Here is a 19,572-nt window from a genome sequence, read left to right on the forward strand (position 1 = left end):
ACTTGCTCAATGAGTTCTATTACTGTTACTGACCAGGACTGTTGATTTGCTGCTGGTGGTGCCTCTCACAGCCAGAGCTGGTCCTTTGAGAAGGTCTGTGGTCAGGATGACCCCACATTCGGTGACTTGAACCTAAAACTGATCAACACCTAATCCTAGCAACCCAGGGAAGCGTGCTGAAGGCTTTGGCCATGGCAGCTTTCCCTGCCCTGCATCTCAAGTACAACCATTTGTACGTCAACCTCCTGGGAGACGCTGCAAAAGTACTCTGGCAAAGCTGTTGAGGAAAGCCAGCTTTCCCAGGGCAAGAGTGTGCTGCCTGTGCTTGGCTGCCTAGGGTGGGCCTGGTCCAGTCCTGCTGATACCAAAGGACGAGTCCGAGGCAGGTACAAGACACAAACAGTCCAGGGTCAGGGGTGCTAACGTTGCCACCTCATTTTTCTATGGTTCTGGGTCAGCTGGGAAAGCATTTGTGCCTGTCCGAAGCGGCACACTGCCAGCAGGGTGGTCACTGCAGCACTTCTCAGGGTGGTACGCTGGTGCCTGCACTGAAGAGAGTTCAATGCTATCTGGAAACTCTGCCTAAGGACACGCTGCTGACGGGGAACGGCCGAACGCAGCAGGGACAGGGCTATGGAGGGTGAAGCAGCAGCTCCCAAATTCAGCAGCTATAAGCAGTTCTTTAATACAGTAGGGTTGCCATGAAGCCTTCATCCTACCAGCATCCATTTTCCAAGGCACCCAGCTTTAAAGCCAGGCTTTGCCTCTAGCAAGCAACTGCAAAACTACCTTCTCTTGCTCAGATCTGGTGCCAGCAGGGATCCGAAGTCCTGATGCGCTGCTGCGGCAGGTGGCAGCAGCAGTGGCAGCAAGATGGGGCTGGGAGAGAAAGCCAGAGGTACCGGCAGGAATCTCCACCAGCAGGAGTAAAAGCCTGCCCTAGCAGGCAGGCCAGAGCAGGCACAGCACGGCTGTTCCACAGGCTCGCAGTGCCATTAACTCACTTTCCAGCTGGCAGGAAAAGGTACCCGATAGCTCAGCGAGACCGTCAGCCCCCCTGAAGACAAACACAGTCCCTCTTCGTCCACCCTCTTGTTCCCTTGCGAGTAGCCAAAGGCATAAGCAAGGTGATTTTTGTCCATTCCACTGGGTACATGATCTTAAAACCAGGCTACACCTCAGGAGGAAAAACACAGCTTGGCTTTCTGGTTCCCAGCTGGAGACACCAGGGCCCACAGAAGGGAAAAGCCCTATTTATACTCCAGCTGGGCAAGCAGTGCTTATAATCACATCCAACCCTCCACCAGCCTCCTGTGTTCACTTTTAATCCCCTTCTCTGCATGTAACAGCACCACCAGTCAGGTGGAAACCACGTACAAGGTCCTAGGGGCAGGTTCAGAAGAGGAAGCTGGGAATTCTCTGGGGCACATTTCCCCTCTCCAACATCACTTCAGACACACACTAAGCAGGACAATGCTTCTCTCATCAGAAAAGAGACAGCAGAAGGAGAACCAGGAGAGCCTGATCTCAGCTCAGCTAAAGTCCCAGGCTCAGGGCTGGAAGGAATGAGGGTCCCAAAAATAAAGGGCAGACAGAAATGCCACTGACACCTGAGACCAAGGATGGAAACAGCCAACATGCAGCAGTCCTACCCATGGATGGAGGACATCAGCTCCTGTTTAGTTGAGCACAGGGGCCCCTACACCTCCCTGAGCACCCCAGTGCATCTGTCTGGGAACAACCCCCAGCACACTGGATCACAGGGAAGCGAAATGGGTTGGCATTCAGGACTGCAACCACCACATCAAGGTGAAGGGCTCTGAATATGAAGCAGACTTGTTCACCCTGGACTGGTTTCAGGAGAGCTGCTGTTCTCCTGCTGTGTCTCTCATATCACTGGGCTAATAGCTGGGCTTTACGCACACTTCTTGCTTCTGGTGAAGAAAACACTGAAACAGAACTTTCCCATGGAATCCCTGCAGAAAAGAGCCCTGAATGTCCTCCAGAACACTATGAAGACGTGCAGGAACTCCAGATGTACAGTCAAAAATAGGTTTACTGGAATGTCTTTAGTCACAGCTGTAAGCAGCAATACTTAAAACACTGAGCTTGTGCATTCCCATGGCAGGACCAGAAAGTCTTCTGAATTGTAGAATCTAATTATTTCTTTTTTTCTCCTTTTTTTTTTTTTGAACAAGAGAGAAACAACATCCTTGCAGTTCTCCACAGAAGGGTCAGTTCCCTGTAACATAATGGTATGTTTCTCTTCAGACATTTTGCCCCTTCTTTGCTCCGATGAAAGGACAGAGCCCCCTCTGCCTTCCACAGCAGGCAGCGGGGAACTATTCACATGGTATTGTTATTAATATTAGAACTCAACCATATATACAGATAAACCATAGTGGCAAGTAGCCAGCTCCAAACCAGAGACCCGGAATTCCACAATACAGGCGGTTTGGGAACTGAATCTTCTGTTATAAAAAAGTCTGACAGTAGGAGCAGGTACTCGACCAAAAAAAAGGGTCATTTGGCAGTTCTTAAAACGCTCTGTTAGAACTGGCTACTTGCCGCCACCTCCTCCCTCCTTGGAGAAAAACAACTTCAAAGCTATATACAGATATCTCACTTAAATTACACAGCAGTTTGGTTATCCCAGAGCCAGCTCCACCGAAGCCTCCAGCTGCCCCGTCAGGTATGATACTTCAGGACTATGGGTACTGGAAAACACAAAGAAACCAAGCTCTCAGCCGCACACCTTTGCATGCAACACCAATCCCCGCCAGAGAGATCCCCCCCATTTCTGTAGTGACAAACACCAAGCAGCTGCAAGGGAAAGTGTGTTTCCAAGCTCAAGCTAATGCAATCTGCTGCCCGCACACACGCTAGACAACATTTCCTGTCACCTTCATCTCCTTCCAGCTTCCCAAAATTAAACCAGATGGGATTTTCCATCAGTCTCTCTCTCTCTCTCCAACGCTCCCACCCTGCTGCCAGCTCTGCCTCTCCCGCTGCAGGCTGTGTGTCAGCAGGACAACAGGCCGCAACGGTTTTGCTGAAGTAACGAGGACTGTTACAGAGCTGCCCCTGGCCATGGTCAGTGGGAGGAAAACCCTCCGGACCCAGTGGAACAGAAGAGCTGCACTGCCGGGCTGGGCTGCTGGGACCCCTGGAGCACTTCATTCTGCAGACAGGGGGATGAATTATTACTTCTGCCTGGAAGAAACACGCTCTGGTCGTTATTACCCGTTTGCTAAGGAAATCAGCGACATCTCTGCTCTGGAGAGCTCCAGGCTGAGCAGGAAGGGCAGAGGGCAGGGGAAGGGACCAACAGTAGAGCCACAACAGCTACTTGCTGAAAATTAAGCAGCCTGGCAGCTTTGGGGAGAAGCGTTTGCAGGGATCAGACCCATCACACCATCTGGTTGATGTATGTGGAGAGGCCTTTGGGAGACATTGCTCCAGTCTGAAAGACTTCCATCTACTCCCACTAGCCTCAGGATCAGTCAGTACCAACCCGGGATGGGTACAACATTGGCAGGGCAGGGCAATGTTGGCTTTCTTTGGCCATGGTCAGTAGGATTTGGTTTGAGCCTGCTCCTCTGCATTTAAAGCTTGCAGAAGAGCAGCATGGAGTGGCCTACAGGCACCATTTCTGACCGCTTAAGGCAGAGTGGGGCCAGATGAAAGTGGCTCAGGTGTTCTCCCCCAGGGACAACAGCACCACAGTGTCACTCGTGGTGTGGAGCGCCACGAATATTTCAATGCCAGAAATGGCTGGGGTGACCTGGAGCTACTCACCAATGATCACGAGCAGGAGAATGACCGCCACCAGCGCTATGATCGCCTTCATCTGCAAGGGAAGCACAGAGGCGTGTTACACAGGTGCCATGTGTAGCTGCTTCTACCTGAAAGGAGGCCTTTGGCTTCCAGCATCTTTTCAGCTAGAAAGTGGAGCTTCTCCATCCCTTCCCAGGAAGCAGGGGTAACCAGGCCTCCACAAACCCACCCTGCCTGTTCCCATCCTTGCTCACCTTGCAACCTCGCCACCACATCTGTCTCCGAAGCTGCTTGGCTCTGTTGCTAAAAGCTGTTGCGTTGTCTGATAAACTTTCTATTGAAGGAAAGAAAGGAGGCGATTCAGCAGCACACACACAGTCAGAGCATCCACTCGTTCTAACTCCACTGAGTTTTAAGCAATAAACTCGGCATTAGGGGAAAAGACCCAACCACAGCGTGATTCACCAAAGCCACAGCAGATGCCAGTATGACGCCCTTCGCTAGAGCACACACAGACCTGCTGTCCCACAGAGTCCCACTGAGCCCCCTTTGTACTGGCTGCCCTCTGAGGACAGGAATTTGCTCTGCAGGCCAGCAAGCAAGCGGACAACTCCCCAGGGCCGCTGGGAGACAGACCAATCTACCTTTACTTGAAGGACCAACTAGATCACAGCACCCAAATGCCTCCAAACTAAAACACCTCTGCGCAGAGCAGCAGAAGGCGAAGGTAGAGAGAGGAGAATGGAGGCAGAAAGTCAGATCTGCAGCCCAAGGCTGGGAAACACCACTCCCAGGAAGGACAGAAATACAAGCCCAGGTGTGTCATTAGGCACTTTCTGAACTGAAACCAGGTAACCTGGCCCAGCAACAGGGAAGAGATGTGGGGAATGGGCCAGCAGAGCTGCATTTAGCATCGCACCTGATTTATCCTGCAGGTCATCCAGACGCTCGCCTCTTTCAATCACCTTCGTGATGTTCTCCTGCATAACATCCATGACTTCGTCCACCTGGTTCTGGACACTAGAGCAGAGCAAAGGCAGCGTGAGGAGCAGAAGCGAGCACCGCCAGCCATGCATTGCAGCGCCGGCCCTCGCTCAGAGCTGCCCAGGCTGGTGGGATCCGAGAGCTCACCGACAAAAATCCAAGGGGACAACAGTGGAGGCAGGTTGATGGGATGCAGAGAAAGCTAGAGGCACAGCATGGCCTGGGGTGGGTCTCTGGCAACCCCAGGAAGGGCGGGGGTACCCAAGGGGCTCAGAGAGAGCACTGGGAAGTCAGCTGAAGTGGGGCACCCTAACACCTTTAACACACACATGCAGTAAGAAAAGGCACTAACCGCTGTTGGTGGGCACCTCTGCTGCAGAAGAGCTCACAAAGGGGAAAAAAAAATATAAAGACCGCACCTTATCTTTCCAGATTTCACAGAACCTCACACCACACTTTTGCTAAATAACTTGGGGTGAAATCAAAGTAAGGTGCACTCCCCTCTCCGGGAATTGAGTTGCTAAATGAAACCCACTATGCCAGGGGCATCAAAAGGACAGTAAAGAAATGGCTGATATGAACTAAACCAAGTTATTATAATCCATCTTCTCATAAGTTACGCAACTCTGTGGGTAGTCGCTTCAGTGAAAAGTAGCCTAAATCACAGCCGCAGGGTTATTATAAATGCATTTATTCACTCCATAAAAAAAGCCACATTGGTAAGAGAGAAAAATTCTCCTGGTGGAAAAATACTGCTACATTCTGGTTTGTATTTTGGAGCTAATACACTTTTATTTTCCTGGAGATAAAAATAAGAAATTTCTTGAGGCCCTAGGGAGACAATACATTGTTTGAGACATACCGTTCCCAGAAAGTAAATGGCAACAGCGATGTCTTGGAGGCAACGCTACACACAGGGCAACAAAACAGAAATAGCTCCAGGCCACTCGCTCTGCCTAAGTCTTAGGTTTGACAGCCTAGGTTGCCTTGATTAAAAACATTTAAGCTCTTCAAACATATCAAAATGCATCCAGCATTTGCTAAATATGCAGCACAAATAGGCCATTTCAGCAGCTCTTCACATTACAGAAACAAGCACCTCTTATTAATAGCGCAGCACCGGTGTCCCCAAGGGGAAGGAGGATTGCCAGCGCCTCATCTTTAGCACCTGCTTAGCACCCACACTATCCTGCTTCCCAGATTATCCAGCCACGTCATCTTCGGACCCACGCAAAGCCCTCTCCTCCCCACTGCCATCTCACAGATGCAGAAGCTCTAAGACGTTATTTGCCAAAATAAGGTTTTTACAGCAGCACCAGACCCAACTCCACCACTTAGAGAGCCATCATCCAGCCCCTAAGCTCAGAGCGCTTGGATCAAGGACAGCATATCCTCCACCACGGCCTGGGAAACCGGGGCCAAGAGAGACTCGGAGCAACTTGGCCAAGGCCAGTCAATGGGGCACTGCAGAACCAGGAACAGGGCTCCATCCTAGCCACCATGCCTCTAATTAATTAATTAGAGACATAGGTTCACATTGACCTATTTCTCCTGTCAGCTTGTGCTGAGACGCAGACATGAGGAGTGGCTGCAACGAGCAAGAGTGGTTGCAATGGAAAAGCACATGCCTTGCTCATATTGACTTATCCCTCCAAAAACAAGCAAGGAAAGTCATTAAAAGAAAAGGCTTTTTTCTCCCCAAAAAGCTCTAGAAAGAGCCCCAGATCTTTGAATGTGAAGGGGCTTCCCATCTTAGTACTTCAGGTCAGGCTCTGCAGCACCACTGCACTGAGGCTTCCAGAGCTGGAACCACCAGGCAACACCTCTGAAGCCAATTTCTGACTCAACAGCCCTTGTATGGCACATTCTGGACTCCAGCAGCACACATAAAAACTTGCTTTATTTAGGACACCATAAGAAAGGAACGTGCCTTCCCTGTGCTGCATCTCAGAGTCCATGGGAGCAGCATCTACACCGTGCAGTGGCAGCTCCTGCCTTCCACATCGATGGCAGACGCCTGCTAGGAGTTTCTTATCTGGAGGGGAAAGGCACAGATAATCCCCAAACGCCTCTCAGCAGGAACCTGTCCTGTGCCCACGAGCCTGTTCTGATCCACTATTTGTTTTACAAGGTACGAGGCGAGGGGCAGAGCTGCCACTGTTGGGAAAGAGCAGAGGTGGTACTGAGGATGCAGGCAGATGCTGCCTGGGGAATGTGTGGCCGTACCCTATGGAGCCAAGTGTCCACCCCACGCAGGGCACGCACAGCCCCGTGGCCCTCCCCTGGGGCAGCGGGTGAGGATGTGAGGAGGAGGCACGTTCTGCGAGGGGGTTTCCTTACCTCGGCACGACAGACAAGTCCCGGCTCAGAGCCGCCAGCAACGCTGCTATAGCTTGGGGCGAGAGAGGAAAAGCAGAAACATCTGCTATCCCAGATGAGCCAACTTGGCAAAAACTCTAAGGCCTTAAACATCAGTTCCACAGGCAGAAGACTACATTTGCAGTATGTAAATGTTTCTAAAATCATTTACTGGCTTCAAAATAAAGAGATTTCCTCCCACAACAGATTTGTAACTAAGTTATCTTAGTACAACTAACAAGCAGGAGCACACAAGATTACAATGCATTGAGGAACATGCAGCGCAATGCAAGGCCACCTGTAGCCCTGCCAGTACAGGTCAGAGCCTGGAGAGATGCTGTTGCAGTCCCAGGACACCCCAAAGCGTTTGAGGCAGAGTGGGAAGGTATGTAACTTCAAACTGCTCTGCTGTGTACCAGCATTTGGGAGACACCTATGGAGCACAGCCCCCCACTGCCCAAGCTGCATCTCAGCATTCCACCTCTTTCCACTTGAGCTGCTGGTGAAACGCCGCGTGCCTCTGCTACCTGCCCAGAGCCTGGGCATGCTGTTAGCTGCCCCCAGGAGAACAAAACATTTCACAGACAGAGAATGGAGGCACAGAAAAATGAAAGCTTAAACTCTCACAAATGTCAAGCTGTTTAACTCCCATGAAACACAGACACATTTCAGCACCCCAATACCTTTTGGTATCTGATGTAAAAGAGAACCCTGAAGAAAAAACAGGAAGCAAGAGACCGAGCCAGGGAATGAAACTTTGATCTCCACACAGTGCTTTAACCAGACCTTAAGCCAGTCTCTGTAGCAGTGATGGGTGGGAGAAAGCAGAAACAAGAGATGCATCTCCATGAGGGGGCTGAAAGATGCCCAGCCTATGTATTAGCCCTGAAGTTTCAGAACAAATTCAAAAATTCCCACTAGTTTGGCATGCTTGAGGCTGGAAACTCAAGTCGCATCGAGAAGAAAATATTTTCTTGTTTTATTTGGCAAGAGAGGATGAATCCTCTAATATGAAGCGTATTTCCTGTTAGGGAGCTATTGGCTTTTGACACATACATTTCATGTGCTTCACTCCCGCCAGATTTCCAAGAGAAATAAAGTAGAATAAATACCTGCCAGGAAAGGGAGTAAGACAAAAGCCTAAAATATGTCTCCCATGACCCTCCTTCTTACCAATTACTGCAAATATGATGCTTTCAACAAGGACAGCAAGTGTACACCACCAAAGCAACAACAGGAGACCCAATGGCGCTTAGCTTGGTTTAGATTCCTCTCTTCTTGTGCTTTGTCCAGAGTGGAAGAAATAAGCCTTTCCATTTTGGCTGCACCGGGTTAGCTACTGAAAAACTCCCTGGGCTGGTCACGGTGTTGGGCTAACAACAGTGCTGCATTCTTCAGACACCGTAAACAGGCCATGCACACACCATGGGGTGTGCTGCTCAAGGCTACTTCTTGTCTCCAAGCTGGCTGTTTACAGCCAGCATGACACACTTCTATTTTCCACCCCAGCGATATTAATAGTGCCATGTATTTTGGTGCAAATTACACCCAAACACCCCTCGTTGTGGCAGTACCTCAGGGAAGAGGGAACAGGATGGAGAGCCAAGCCAGATGGACGGTGCAAAGGCAGGAGGCCAGCAGAGCACAGCGCTCCCCGAGGCACAGCTCTCTGCAGAGGGGCTGCCCAGCAAAAAGCCCTGCTGTACTCAACAATGGGACATCAGCGCTGAACCATGCCACAAATCCCTGGGTTTAGGTTGCTGCTTCATCCCGGCTGTGAGGAAGACAGCAGTCTACGCCTCCCTGAAGCCTTTGAGTCCTTGAAAGGATTATACCCAACAATGGTGCCTGACAACACGGTCTCTGTATCACCTTCAAATGAAAGCCTGGACTATGGCTGGGGTCCACTGTACAACCAACCGCCTGCGATCAGCAGCCAGGCCCTGGGAAGCTGCTGTCAACTCTTGCCTTCAAACCATTCCTCAAACCCTCCCCCTCTTTGGGACGTAACTTGGGGCTTGCAGAGAGGCAGAGCCACTGGGGCCAAGCCCCGGGTCCGGTGATGCTGGGGCCACCCTTAGCAGCGCAATGGGGGAATCACAGGGACTGAGACCTGGCTCCTGGGGAGCCATAGCAGCGTGCTGAGCCTCATCACCAGCACGACCAGGAGCCTCAATCCAGCAGCACAGGCACCTGAAAGCAGAAACATCAGCGGTGCAGGAAGTCAGGCAGCACAGAAGAGGGGGCAATTTTAGTAGCATTTTTGAAAAGATGACCTGTGATGAGAGGCTCCTTTTCTAAATAAAAGAAACCCAGGTGGAAGATGAACGTCCCACCTTCCCCCAAAGAAGCACTAAGAGCTCTTACAACACACATTCAGGACAAAGCCTGGAAGCAAAAACAGAGAAGAGAGATCAGTTCTCCCTTACCTGTTCTTTGTAACTTTGGGGAAAAGGATAAAAGCCTGTTAAAAGCTACTTTCAGCTCCAGCCCACCCCAGGGATGGGGAGGTCTCAGAGGCAGCCTAAAGGACCCCATGCAGCATCCACGCCAACCGAGCAGCTGTTGGGACAACAGAGCCTGAACTTCCAGACACCTCAGGACAAAACACAGCATGGAGGGGACTGTGACACTTCCTCCTTCCACTATTGCTGGCTCTAACTCATCTCTTTCCCCTACAAGGTTTGCAGTATTCACCACCATCTCTTTCTGCAGCTGAGCCAGCCTTGAGGGTCTCTGCTGCCAAACCCTCCAGCCTGACCCAAGCCCCTTTGCTGCCAACGACAACCAGGAAAAGTTTCCAGTCTCGCCCCTCACATTCAACATGTTCTGCACCTTTGCTCCCATAATCCCATCACTTTTTCCACTTACCCAATCCTCCATCCAGTTTCCTTTTACACCTATCTTCACACCTCATTCCTCCAGCCCCATACAACTACAGTCTCTCTAGCTTTGCCCAGCTACGCCTCAGCTCTCCAAATGCTTAAATTCCTCCTTAAAATGTCTTTTCCTTGTAGTGTTTCAGCAGCAATCCAAACCCCCTTCCCTCCTCTGCTGAAACCAGAGCAAACTGCATCATTACGAAACCAGGCATCAATCCATCCAGCACAAGGGCCGGTCTGATCAGAAACTTAATAACAAGCTCCGTGACAAGAAGTGATGACCGCATACTGCAAGTGCTTATTAAACAAAGCAATCAACATTGATGAGAGCAGAAAATAGATATTATTTTATAATAGATGCTCTAGATACTAGCTGGACGTAGCCACTTGCTACCCCAAGGGACATATTCCATACCAGGTCCAGTAGGCAGGCAATCTCTGGCAACAGGCAAGCCTCCTGTGCGTTGGGCATTAGTCACATCACACCTATGAACCCACCAGCTCCTGGGTGAATTCTTGTTTCATTTTTCTTCCCCTTCACAGCTGCAGTGCTATCCTCTACCTAAGCCCTGCTCCCTTCTGCCTGGTCAAGCCAGTGGGAACAGAAGAGCTCCTGTTTTCCCCCACCACCAGAGAAGGCAGAAGACACTCTGTAATTCCTTTCCAGCAGAGGAGGATGAAGGGATAGACATCACCCCATCTCCACCTTTTTACCGGGGTGGGACTCCACTCATAAAACCAATTCTCATCCTTCTCATTCACTCCAGATCAGCCTGGCCCTGCCCTAGAAGGGAGGCTTTATCCACACTGGCTCAACTCTAAGGACCAGTGCGCCTCTACCACAGCATCCTCACACCCTGGAGGGAACAGAGACCCCCTGAAAAGTCAGGGCGCAGTGACTGACCCGCCTCCTCTCGTGTAACTCAAGTGCACTTCACCCCTCAAGGTAACATGGCAAGCAGGCACACAAGCAAGCACTGCCTAACGCTGACGTTGGCAATGAGTCATCTCAGAGCTGCACTGGCTTCTTCCCGGCATGAAAAAAATCCCTAATGATGAGCAACACTCAGGCTGCACACAAGACAACCTAGTCTGAATACCACCCGGTCATAAGTCCCTGCACAGATCTCTGTTCTGGCTCCACGGAGCTCAGCAAAGGAAACAGTGCAACACAAAACAGTGGTCTGTAAATATCCCCCCCTGCTTTCCATTAAGTACCACCATGGCATCCCTCATAGGAAAGGACAGGACAAACTGGAGCTCAGAACAAGCATCATCCAGGAAATGACTCGATGGGAGAAGGATCCAGAGTGTTCACTCCTTCCTTCTTGCCCTAATACACTCAGTAATCCTCCTGCAGCTGTAATGGTTTCCTGTTTTCCAGATGCTTTGACCCACTGAGTCACTGCTCATCAGGTTTTTATCTGGAGAAGAGGAGGCCAGAGGACATGCCCAGAAAACATGGTCCTGGTATGTTCCCAACCACTTGCTTTCTTGAAACACTGAGAAGGAAGTTCCATGATGAAGAAAAAAAGCAACGAAACAATAAAAAATGGTGCTAGTGAAGAATAAAATTGAGTTAATGCTCTAGAAAAAGAGCCTCATAAAAGCACAGAACAGGTCATTACCAGAATATAGCAAGGGCTTTAGAAACACCACTAAGCTACTGAGATACAATCCTATCCCTTTGCCTTTGTTAACAGACAATTTCTTGATAGCTTCAATCAAATTTGAGATTTCCCTGAGCTGTGGACACGTAGGGTAGGAAATGTCAATTAGAAGAATGCAAGCCCAAGCCATGTCCATATTCAGAACTACATAGAAATACTCTGTTAAGACAGCAGCAGGAGCTCGCAGTGCCGGAATAAAATATCTCTGTGACACTGAGGAACAAACAACTTACTGCCTGATCTTGTCGTTCCTGGGTCCAAATCTTGGTCCAGAAGGCCCTCTCCTGCAAGCAGAAAAGAGAGCAATCAGGATGGAGATACACTGAAAACATGTTTTTAAACCAGACTTAGAAGATATGCAAGAGAGAAGCAATGCCTTGTGGACAGAAGATTGTTCTCATACCTCCCATCAGCCCCTCCCATGTCTTAGGATATGTGGGACACCCCACTCTTATAAAGGTCACACCTATTGAGGCTTAATTCACGCTCAGTGCCAAGGCTCTGGGAGATCAACTCAAAGGAATCAAAGGTTTTGATTCCCAAGCCCCCACCTATGTGGCAGGGAGCAGCTTTTGGTATTTGACACCTCCGGTCTCGGAGCTGTAGGCAGTTAAGACATCACATTCCCTACAGCAGCTGTTCAGAAACTCACAAGAAAAAGTCTTCCTCTTCATCTGAATCTTCCTCCAACAGGTTCCTCTGCAAACACAGAAGAAAACCAAACCACCTCGTCAGTAAGCAACTACCATTTCACACACACACTTCCAGCCCTTAGGACGCAACCAGCATCCTCCAACTGCAGGTTACACGCGAGCCCTCCTTTGGAGAGGATTGACGGCACTTTTCAGGTGTCTGGAGTCGTGCTGTTTCTCTCTGCTTGTGACCAAGGGCTGAGCTGGATGTCTCTGTGCTGCTATTATCACCTCGGCAGCATTTTCTAATTCTCTAAAGCACGGACCGACGCACAGCTCTGCAGCTCCGACCTGGGACAACTCGCACCTCTGCCACTGAGCCAAACTGGATTTGCGGCAATGGCCAGTTGTCTGTCAGGTTCAGACCCCAATTCTAGGGATCAGCACAACTCCCTGTGACGCAGAAGCAACCGGCACGCCAGCATGGTGAACCCTGCCTTGGAAAGCAGCAGGCAGAGCAGAGCCCCCACACAGGCCGCTGTGGAGGGCAGGCCCTCTCTGCTCGAGGGACGATCCCAGAACTGCACTCGGTCAACGGCAGCTGCTCAGAAAACATCAGCATCACCTACAGCCACCCTGGGGCATCCCACCCACGTGGGAGGTCAGACCCACTCCTGATTTGGAGCACGTGGTTTCTCCAGCCATCTGATGGCAGCAGGTGCAAGAAAGACAACTGCAAGGAAACACGCTGGGCTCCCTGCACGGCACGTCCAGAGGGGTCGGCCCCTCCAAACCCCCAACGCAGGCAAAGGCTAAGGCTGGGCTGGAAAGCAGAGCGGTCTGGTAGCTCCTCTGCTTTGCGCCGAAAGCCTCCTGGGCTCAGATTTGTGTTCTAGTACACCCCATCAGATGACGCAAAGGCTGATTTTTAAGAGCAACCTCTGACTTAAGCCTGAAAGTTTTGGACAAATACGTTACTAGAGTTCATTTCTCACATCAGGGTGGTGTGAATTGTCCAGTCAAGCGGAGGGCTCCCAGTAACATCTACTTAGGGTCAAAAATAATCAAGAGCAGGAAATGGCACACTAAACGTGTGGGCCTAGGAACACATCAGACAGTCTTTCTGGTACCAACAGCTGCTGCTGCTTCCCCCACGCATAAATTCAGGCTCCCACCTGCAAGCGGAATGCTATTATTTTGAAGCTCACCTACATTTCCATGCTTGTCACATTTGCTCAATCAACTGAAGCAACCCGCGAGACCGTGCAATAGTTTCAACCATCGCCTCCTTCAAGAGATGAACGAACCGCTCGTGGCAACATGGGATCCTCGTCTCACTGACAGCTATTGTGAGCTGTAGCAACATTTTAGACTACAGTCTAAACTCAGTTTTAGCACACTACGACCCCAGAATAAACATATCAGGTTAAATCCACTTGTCCAGAACTGCACTATTTTGACCTGTACTCAAAGCCTGAAACGTCAGGGGACCTTGGTGACAAGAGAAAAATTCAGCTGTAGAGTGCAGGGCAACTTCACAGGAGCCCTTCAGCCAGCTACGTGGGGAGGAGAGCAGCGACGTGCTCAGGCCAAGTTCTGTGGAGAGACCAGAGCAGGCTGGGATCTCACCGCCTAAAGGAACTGAAACATGTTCTCAAAACAGCCGTGTCTCCTCATGGGGGTTGCTTTAAAATACACAGATGAGGTTTGCTGCACAGACAGTCCCTTCACTAACTAAATGTCACCAGCAAGAGCGATACAGCTCCCAGGCCCCGTGGCTGAAGGTGGTGACAGGAGCCCCTTGGGCAAAGGGAGCTGTAACTTACCATACACCGGCCTGGCAGCTAACGGCACGGGGCAAAGCCAGGGGCCTTGGGGTCCCCAAGGTGTGTTTAACACCCACCTACCCACCACGGGCACCTTACCCCACGCACCCCTGTGTAAGTAATAGCCCGCTATGGCACCGTTGCGGCCACCGGCACCGGAGGGACAGGCTGGTCCCCCGCCCCACCGGCACTCACCCGCTCGCTCTTCACCGAGCCCGTCACCTCGTCGTCGTTCAGATGCCGCTTGAATTTCGGAGGCATGGTCTCTACCGGCGGGAGAGGCGGCTTCGGGCCCCGGAGGAGAAGCCTGGAGGGGAGGCGCAGGGAAGGGCCGGGTCACCTCGCTGCCCGGCGCCCGAACGGCGGCGGCGCCCCGGCTGCCCCTCGCCGTGGCCCGGCAGAGCGGGGGGAGCGCCCGGCGGGTGGCGGGGCCGCGGAGCGCCCCTACCGCTGGGCCCGGAGGGGTGGGGGGAAAGGACGGAATGGCCCCGGGGGAGGGGGGATGCAAGGGCAGCCGGTGACCGGCCCCCCACGCCTTCACCCGGCCTCGCCGTTCCGGTCCAGCCCTCCGGTGCCTTGGGGGCCGCCAGGAAGCGGAGCCGGTGCCCAGATAGAGACGCCCCACCCCCGCAAGGCCACAAGACCCCACCAGCAGCGCCACCCCGCTCACCGGGCTCCGCTCCGGGCCGGGCCGGCGGGAAATGGCCGGTGCGGCAGCGGCGGCGGCGGCGGCGGCGGCGGCAAGTCAGCTGTCCCATCGACCGGCTCGGCGCTCCGCCGGCCGCGCTGAGCACCGAGCTATCGATGGCGGGCCGGGGGCAAGGGCGGCGCGGGGCGGGGCGGGGCTTTCCCGGGGGCGGGGCCGTGGGGCGGCGGGGGCGGGGCCGTGAGGCGGCGGGGGCGGGGCCGGCCCCGGCCCCGGCCCGGGGACGCGCTGGCTCGGGAGCCCGGGGGCCGGCGGCGCCTCCCCGCCAGCAGCGGGGGGGGTCCGGCCACCTCGGCCCCCAGCATCGTCCCTGGCACACGGCCCCGCAGTAGAGCCGCTGGCGGTGGCCGCAGGCTGCCGGAGCCCGGCCAGCGGCCTCGGGGGGGGCCGCCGGCTGCCGCTGGGCGAAAGCCGCCGCCGCCACAGGCATCTGGAAGGTTCCGGCTCGGCCGTCCCCCCCCCGCCGCCCCGACCCTCTCCCCGCCGCCCTCCCGCCCTATAAATGCGGGCGGCAGCGCCCGGCGTGCGGCGGAGTGGCGGCGCCGAGGGCAGGGGCCATGCTGGGGGCCTGGCTGCTGCTCTGGGGGGGCCTGGCCCTGGGCGGCCGCGGCGAGACGGCCTTCCTCCGGCGGGCCGAGGACAGCGCCGGCCGCTGCACCTACTCCTTCACGGTGGCCAGCCCCGTCGAGGCCGCTTGCCCCGATGCCGGCGGCGGGCCGGAGCTGCGGGCCGAGCTGGCCGCCCTCGCCGCCCGCCTGAGCCGGCTGGAGAGCCGGGAGCGGGGCTCGGGGCCGCGGGGCGGCGAGGCGGGGGGGGCACCGGAGCCCCAGCCGGCCGCTCGCCTGGAGGCTGCCTACAGCGAGCTGCTGCGGGCCAAGTCCCGGCTGGAGGAGGAGAAGGGGCGGCTGGAGCGGGAGAAAGAGGAGCTGGGGAGGCGGCTGGAGACCAGCACCCAGGAGATCACCCGGCTGCGGGCCACCCGCTGCCCCCCCGGTAGAGAGGGGCCCGGCCGCGACACCCTGCGTGGCCCTGGCAAAGGTAAGTGCCGGGGCCGGGACCCCCTGTGCAGCCCCGCCACCGTCTCCCTGCCACTGACACTTCCCCGGACGCTGGTCAAGTCCCTTTGCTGCCCCCCACATGATGCACCTACTGCTGCCTCCTTGCTCTTGGGCACCCCGGCAGGGTCGCAGCCCACTGCCCCAAACCCCCTCCCCATCCTTAAATCAGTGCTGGCAGCCAGAGCCCTGCTCATCCCATCATCCGCCCCGCAGCAGAGGGGGGCCGCAGGGGACGGTGCTAATCCGGAGGGATTGGGGTTTCTGCCAAAGAGCATTAAACCCCGCGCCCAGGGGGCGGCAGCGGCTGCAGAGCAGGGTCCCCATCAGGAGGTCACAGACGTGCCCTGCTGCGGTGGGACAGGCACCAGGCTCCTGACTGAGGCGTTGGTGTTTAGGGGGGCAACAGTCTGGTGTGGAGCCCCTCACTGAGGACGGTGAGGGCAGGCGTGGCAGCGAGGGGGGCTGGCTGGGCCCCTGCTCACGCTGCACCTGGCTCCACCACAGCCCCCCGCTGGGACCCGCAGCCCCTCACCTACCAGGAACTGCAGTCGGAGAGGACGGAGGTTCCCGTGTCCCGGCTGCTGGAGGAGACAGCACTCGGCCGCCCAGGGAGCAAGGACTCGGGTACTGCCACCGGCCCGGCCGGCCCCGTGCTCCGCTGCTCACAAATACCGGTTGGCCCTCCCGAGGGGCTCACCGGGCGCTGCCACCGCCGAGCAATAACCCCTTTCTCTCCCCTCCTGTCCCCGAGCAGGCTGCGGTGAGCTGGTGTGGGTGGGGGAGCCTGTCGTCTTCGGCCGGGCAGAGTCCATCGCCGGCAAGTACGGTGTGTGGATGAAGGACCCCGAGCCTGTGCCCCCCTTCACGCGGGAGACCACCTGGCGCGTGGACGCGGTGGGCACAGAGGTCCGCCAGCTCTTCCAGTACGAGGCGGCCGAGCAGCTGGCCCGGGGCTACCCCGCCAAGGTGCACATCCTGCCACAGCCCCTGGAGAGCACGGGGGCCGTCATCTACCGCGGCGGGCTCTTCTTCCAGCCCCGCCGCTCCCGCACCGTGGCCCGCTACGACCTGCGGGGAGAGGCTGTCACGGTCGAGAGGGAGATCCCCGGCGCTGGCTACCACGGGCAGTACCCCTACTCCTGGGGGGGCTACACCGACATCGATCTGGCGGTGGATGAGACGGGGCTCTGGGTGATCTACAGCACCGAGAAGGCCCGGGGGGCCATCGTCCTCTCCAAGCTGGACCCCGAGACGCTGGAGATCCGGCGCACCTGGGAAACCAACATCCGCAAGCGGGGGGTGGCCAACTCCTTTGTCATCTGCGGCACCCTCTACACTGTCAGCAGCTACTCGGCACACAACGCCACCGTCAACTTCGCCTACAACACAGCCACCAGCACCAGCCGGGCCCTCAGCATCCCCTTCGAGAACCGCTTCCGCTACCTCAGCATGGTGGACTACAACCCTGCTGAGCGGCAGCTTTTCGCCTGGGACAGCTTCAACATGGTCACCTACCCCGTCCGCCTCTCCCAGGCATGAGTCGGGGCTGGGGACACACCAGCTCAGCCCCTGTGACCCCCGTGCGTGCCTCAGCACCCCGCTTTGCTTCCCCGCTCCCCCCAGTGTGGCCAGGAGTGCTGTCCCAGACAGCCCTGGGTGATGGTGGGGGCCACATGCTGCCCAGCCGCGCTGCCATGGGGCCACCAACATCCCTGCTGGCACCTCCAGCAACATCCCATCGTGCTCAAGTGCAGCGGAGAGAAATTAAGTCCTTCTCCAGAGCTCAGCTGAGCCAGCAAAACACCTCTCCCCAGCCTTGGTGGGTTTCAGATGTGCCATAGCAATACCCAGCCCTCAGCCGCTCCAGCATCCTCGGGGAGCACCCAGCCCCGCCACCCTGAGTTCAGAGCAGGGCAGGCACAGGCACAGCGACGGCCAGGTGGGGGAGGTGGGGAGAGGCTGTCCAGGAGGATCCCGCCTGAAAATATACACCTTCCCTAGTTGCAAGCAGCCATCCCCTCTGGTGGGCTGGGGTTTGTGTTTCCAGGCTCCAGCTGAGCACAAGCACCACTGCTGCCCCCCAGGCCCCACTCTGCAGCAGCAGTTTTGGGGAGGTCTCCCCAGTTCAGGCCAGCCTCGGGGAGGAGAGCAGTGTTCCCCCACCAACAGCATCTGAGCTCTCCTGCTGAGAGTCCACAAGCCTCATGGCATCCCACACCACCGGTGCCTGGGGGCATCCCGGAGCTCAGCTGCCTCCAAAAATCATGCGGCAGGATCAGCAGCAGTGGGGAATACGGACACTCATTGCACAAACCTTGTTTTATTGGGAAAAAAGCCAAGAGAGCAGCGGTGAGGAGTCCTGGCAGAGCATCCTGCAGCTGAGCAGCCCCTTGACATGCCCAGCCCCTCTCGGCCATGCGGTTCAGCTTTACAGGCCGTGCTTGGCCACCGATGCGGCACGGCAGCGCTCCCCACACCGGGCCAAAACACGCGATTTTAACTATTTATTGTAGAAAGTTTGTAGGACGCTTTTTCTTCCCCCCTCCCCAGTGTTCGGGGCAGGAGCAGCCGCAGCCCCCGGGGGTCCCGGCCCAATAAAGGTTGCCCACCGCCACTACCTTGCACCTCATTTTTCCAAACCTGGCTTCTCCTGGGGGTTTGGTGGGCTGGAGCCTGGAGTGGGGGTGAAGCACTGGTGCCCCCCTGGATGCACTGACAGGCTGAAGGTGCTAGGGAGGAGCTGTAAAGTTTTGGCCAGGAAAATGCCACATTTGGGAGGCAACTGCTGGCAGGACTGACCCCAGTAGCACCTTTATTTAGCATGAAGAGGGGCTGCGACATGGAATCAGAAAAAAAAAAGTTAAAGCTTCAGCACTAAACCCTGGAGATTTAGAGAATAGGAAAGATTAATGAGCTCCAGGTAGCAGGGCTGGGGGTTGGGCTGGCTGGTGCCAGGGGGGCAGCATGGGGCAGGAGGGATGGGGGGGGGGGGGACAGAGGCAGTTCCCCCCTTTGCTGTTGCTCACGGAGGGGATGGCGCTGCTCCGAGCCAGGAGGCCGCAGGGATGGCCCCGGCTCAGAATGGACCCTGTTCCCAAAGGGCAGGAGACAAGGGGGTGCCAGCAGCAGGCAGCACACCCTCCTCCACTGTCAGGGCTGCCTGGGTGAGTCCAGGGCAGGGAATGGGGTGGGATAGGACACAGCCCTGGGGCTGCAGCGTGGGCAGAAGGGGGGACCCACAACATCAAGGGAGGAGGCTGAAAGACCCCTTGTTGCTCCCTGGCAGGCCCAGCACGAGGCTGGGAAGCTCACCATGAGCAAAGGTGTCTCCCCAGCCAGGGATGCTCCCACACAGCCGCCATGGTGCGGTCTCCTGGCCTCAGAAAACAGGGTGCATAGTCCTGCCCCAAGGAGCAGCCTCAGCCCCGAGCATCCCTTGGTCCTGCTGCAAAAACCCAGCCAGGAGGGGTGGTTGGTTGGTGCAGAGAAACAAGGCAAAGGCCAGGGCAAGATCCAAGGAAGTAAAGCTGGAGGTGAAGGCAGCCCTTGGGGGGCACCCAGGAGCAGGCAGGGGCTGTCACATCCCCCCTGGGACAGGGAAGAGGAGGCAGACAGCAGGCAGCCCCTGCCTGCACTGCACTGCCCCAGCCAGGGGCAGCCTGGCAAACAGCCGCTCGCC

At 55.5% G+C, this 19,572-nt stretch overlaps 2 protein-coding genes across 3 annotated transcripts; one reads left to right on the forward strand and one right to left on the reverse strand.

Annotated features, from left to right (window-relative positions):
• Positions 1 to 2,038: 2,038 nt before the first annotated feature.
• VAMP4 (vesicle associated membrane protein 4) lies at positions 2,039 to 14,938 on the reverse strand. 2 transcript variants are annotated; one of them, XR_012624176.1, is made up of 9 exons: positions 14,800 to 14,938; positions 14,325 to 14,436; positions 12,324 to 12,370; positions 11,905 to 11,955; positions 4,697 to 4,797; positions 4,032 to 4,111; positions 3,799 to 3,850; positions 2,627 to 2,717; positions 2,039 to 2,242 (listed from the first exon to the last, which is right to left on the reverse strand). XR_012624176.1 is itself a non-coding variant. In XM_074832873.1 (8 exons), the coding sequence occupies exons 2-8, from the start codon at positions 14,388 to 14,390 to the stop codon at positions 2,689 to 2,691; spliced, it is 426 nt and encodes a 141-aa protein (XP_074688974.1). In that variant the 5' UTR covers positions 14,391 to 14,436; positions 14,800 to 14,938; the 3' UTR covers positions 2,039 to 2,688. The 2 variants fall into 2 exon arrangements, 1 of the variants encoding a protein (XP_074688974.1); XM_074832873.1 differs by having other exon boundaries at positions 2,039 to 2,717.
• A 96-nt stretch (positions 14,939 to 15,034) lies between these two features.
• On the forward strand, positions 15,035 to 18,507 carry MYOC (myocilin). The gene is made up of 3 exons (XM_074832874.1): positions 15,035 to 15,873; positions 16,398 to 16,517; positions 16,648 to 18,507. Exons 1-3 carry the CDS (start codon positions 15,393 to 15,395, stop codon positions 17,430 to 17,432), a joined length of 1,386 nt encoding a protein of 461 aa, XP_074688975.1. The 5' UTR covers positions 15,035 to 15,392; the 3' UTR covers positions 17,433 to 18,507.
• Positions 18,508 to 19,572: the final 1,065 nt, after the last annotated feature.

The sequence above is a fragment of the Strix aluco genome, chromosome 8 (assembly GCF_031877795.1).
Source record: "Strix aluco isolate bStrAlu1 chromosome 8, bStrAlu1.hap1, whole genome shotgun sequence".
Taxonomy (NCBI): Eukaryota; Metazoa; Chordata; class Aves; order Strigiformes; family Strigidae; genus Strix; species Strix aluco.

Bases quoted from the DNA above. Each gene is read 5' to 3' on its own strand.
- VAMP4 (XM_074832873.1), bottom strand. From the start codon at position 14,390: ATGCCTCCGAAATTCAAGCGGCATCTGAACGACGACGAGGTGACGGGC. The intron at 4,798-11,904 runs GTAAGTTGTTTG...GCTCTGCTCTAG, and splicing joins AGGAACGACAAGATCAGGCA to TGTCCAGAACCAGGTGGACG. The intron at 2,718-3,798 runs GTGAGTAGCTCC...TGTGTTTTCCAG, and splicing joins TCTCCTGCTCGTGATCATTG to TACCCATAGTCCTGAAGTAT.
- MYOC (XM_074832874.1), top strand. From the start codon at position 15,393: ATGCTGGGGGCCTGGCTGCTGCTCTGGGGGGGCCTGGCCCTGGGCGGC. The intron at 15,874-16,397 runs GTAAGTGCCGGG...GCTCCACCACAG, and splicing joins CCTGCGTGGCCCTGGCAAAG to CCCCCCGCTGGGACCCGCAG. The intron at 16,518-16,647 runs GTACTGCCACCG...GTCCCCGAGCAG, and splicing joins CCCAGGGAGCAAGGACTCGG to GCTGCGGTGAGCTGGTGTGG.